This window comes from Otolemur garnettii, unplaced genomic scaffold (genome assembly GCF_000181295.1).
Source record: "Otolemur garnettii isolate 467f Iridium unplaced genomic scaffold, OtoGar3 scaffold01466, whole genome shotgun sequence".
Taxonomy (NCBI): Eukaryota; Metazoa; Chordata; class Mammalia; order Primates; family Galagidae; genus Otolemur; species Otolemur garnettii.
This window is the reverse complement of record NW_003853861.1, coordinates 1-2,358: the sequence shown is the minus strand read 5'-3', so window position 1 is coordinate 2,358 and position 2,358 is coordinate 1. Positions and strand designations below refer to the sequence as shown.

The window sequence follows — 2,358 nt, the reverse complement described above, 5'->3', positions numbered from 1 at the left end:
TTGATACATATTATTTAGTGTGAGTTAAATTTTATTTAAATTTTTGCCAAAAGAATGTATAAGAATGTAAGCAAAATCACATAAATATGCAATAAGACTACACTGAATTTTATGTTAACCATATGCATTATATCAAAATAAGATTCTTTATAATTTCAGGTATAGGTATACAAATTTCATCAATTTCAAAACACATGGCTTCAAACGTATGAAAATGCTATGAAAAGACAGTAGCATTTTACAGAGCTAAGAAATAGATAATTAGTAGTAATATAAGGTAAAAGTACCATTCCTAGTAATCCTAGATCCTTAGTCCCCACTCCCCTGCCTCAAGAAACACTTAAATAACCTGTAGTTTACAGATATAACGATTTTCCTCTTCACAAGATTCATCCATACCACTGTTCATTGCCTTATATATTGTGCATTTCTTTGGATTTGGAGTTTTAATCAGTGGAAATCTGTAATGCAGAAGAAAATATTCACATATGGGAGAAAAAAAGAAGTGAGAATGTTCAGGGATTTTTTTTTTATTAAAGTATAGAACTTTTTTTTTTTTTTGAGACAGGGTCTCACTATGTCACCCTCGGTAGAGTGCTAGGCGTCACAGCTCACAGCAACCTCAAACTCTTGGGCTTAAGTGATTCTCCTGCCTTAGCCTCCTGAGTAGCTGGGACTACTGGCACCTGCATCAACACCCAGCTATTATTTTATTTTTGGTTGTAGTAGTCATTGTTGTTTAACAGGTCCAGGCAGGGTTAGAACCCACCAGCCTCAGTGTATGTGGCTGGCGCCCTACTCACTAAGCCATGGGTGCTGAGCCAAAGTATAGAACTTTTTTTTTTTTTTGAGACAGAGCATCACTTTATCACCCTCTATACAGTGCCATTGTGTTGCAGCTCACAGCAACCTCCAGCTCTTGGGCTTAGGTGATTCTCTTGCCTCAGCCTCCCGAGTAGCTGGGACTATAAGCACCTGCCACAATACCTGGCTATTTTTTGTTGCAGTTTGGCTGGGGCCTGGTTTGAACCCACCACCCTTGGTATATGGGGCCAGAGCCCTACTCACTGAGCCACAGGCACAGCCCCAAAGTATAGAACTTTTAAAAGGATTTAAATGAGATATTAACATGTTGAATTTTATTGTTCTTTCTATAATGATAATTTTCATCTTTCCAAAAATAAAATATTAATATTCCAACACACTCAGTTACTCCCTTACTAATCAGTAGCACTGGGGCTGGCGATTTTTTTTTAGTTTTGCCATTGTCATTAATGGTTTTGATGTGTGCAATGCTTTACTTTCATTTTATTTAACATGTATTGTCTGATCTCATCTAGGAAAACAACCAGAGCACAAACTCTAATACTGTGTGATGCTGAAAATCTCACATTTATGAGTGAAAATGGGATTCAGGCCGGGTGCGGTTGCTCACACCTGTAATGCTACGACTCTAGGCAGCCGAGGAAGGTGGATTGCTTGAGCTCATGAGTTCGAGACCAGCCTGAGCAAAAGTGAGACCCTGTCTCTACTAAAAAAAATAGAAAAACTGAGGCAAGAGGATTGCTTGAGACCAAGTGGGAGGTTTCTGTGAGCTATGATGCCATAGCACTCTACCCCAGGTGACAGCTTGAGACCCTGTCTCAAAACAAAAGAAAAGAAAATGAGATTCAAATGTTATAAAATATAGAAAATAAGTCCAGAATATTTAACAGAGGATGCTGAGAGCACTGGGCACCACCAGAATAAAATATAATGGACACACCATTTTCTCTGGACTGCCCCTGTGCGCGTGAGCACCTGTCTGTACATGCACATGTATGTCCAAGGGTTTTATTAAGGCAAACTAAAGCTCATGTCAAAAGTTCCTTTATGATCACAAACACACTAATTTTCATGTCCTTGAGCATATACTTAGATATAGGTGGAGCAAAAACAGTTCTCTGTTGCACCTTCTCTTTTTTCTGTTTTCTCATGCTCTAGGCAGGTTATTTTAGTTTCAGTGCTCCTAGATGCTACCCCCACTAGTCAAATTTAGGGATAAATTTGCAAAGCTCAAAAAAGGACTTGACTACTGGAAACTTACAAATCCCGCGAAAAAGAAGAGCCATCCTCCCAAAACCAGGCAGCGTGTTCTTCATTGTAGGTGAGTCCAATCCAGTAAAAGTGTTGACTGGAGTGCATAAAAGCCTGCTTAGAGTCAGAGACAAACATATTAGCTGCTTTGAATGTTTTCTGGATATAATGTCTTTTTAAGGACATCTGTGTTCAGAATAAGATTCAGCTTGTCCATAATACAAACTACTTTCATACCAATTTAGAAAGTATAGTCAGATGCCTCAAATTTCTCATTTATCC

General features: G+C 38.5%; 1 protein-coding gene across 1 annotated transcript; it reads right to left on the bottom strand.

Annotated features, from left to right (window-relative positions):
- Window positions 1–170: 170 nt before the first annotated feature.
- On the bottom strand, window positions 171–2,262 carry LOC100952279 (natural killer cells antigen CD94-like; the record flags this gene model as incomplete). Its single annotated transcript, XM_003803830.3, has 2 exons — window positions 171–461; window positions 2,087–2,262. Coding segments are annotated over 2 exons (297 nt in total), but the record flags the coding sequence as incomplete, so codon positions are not given.
- Window positions 2,263–2,358: the final 96 nt, after the last annotated feature.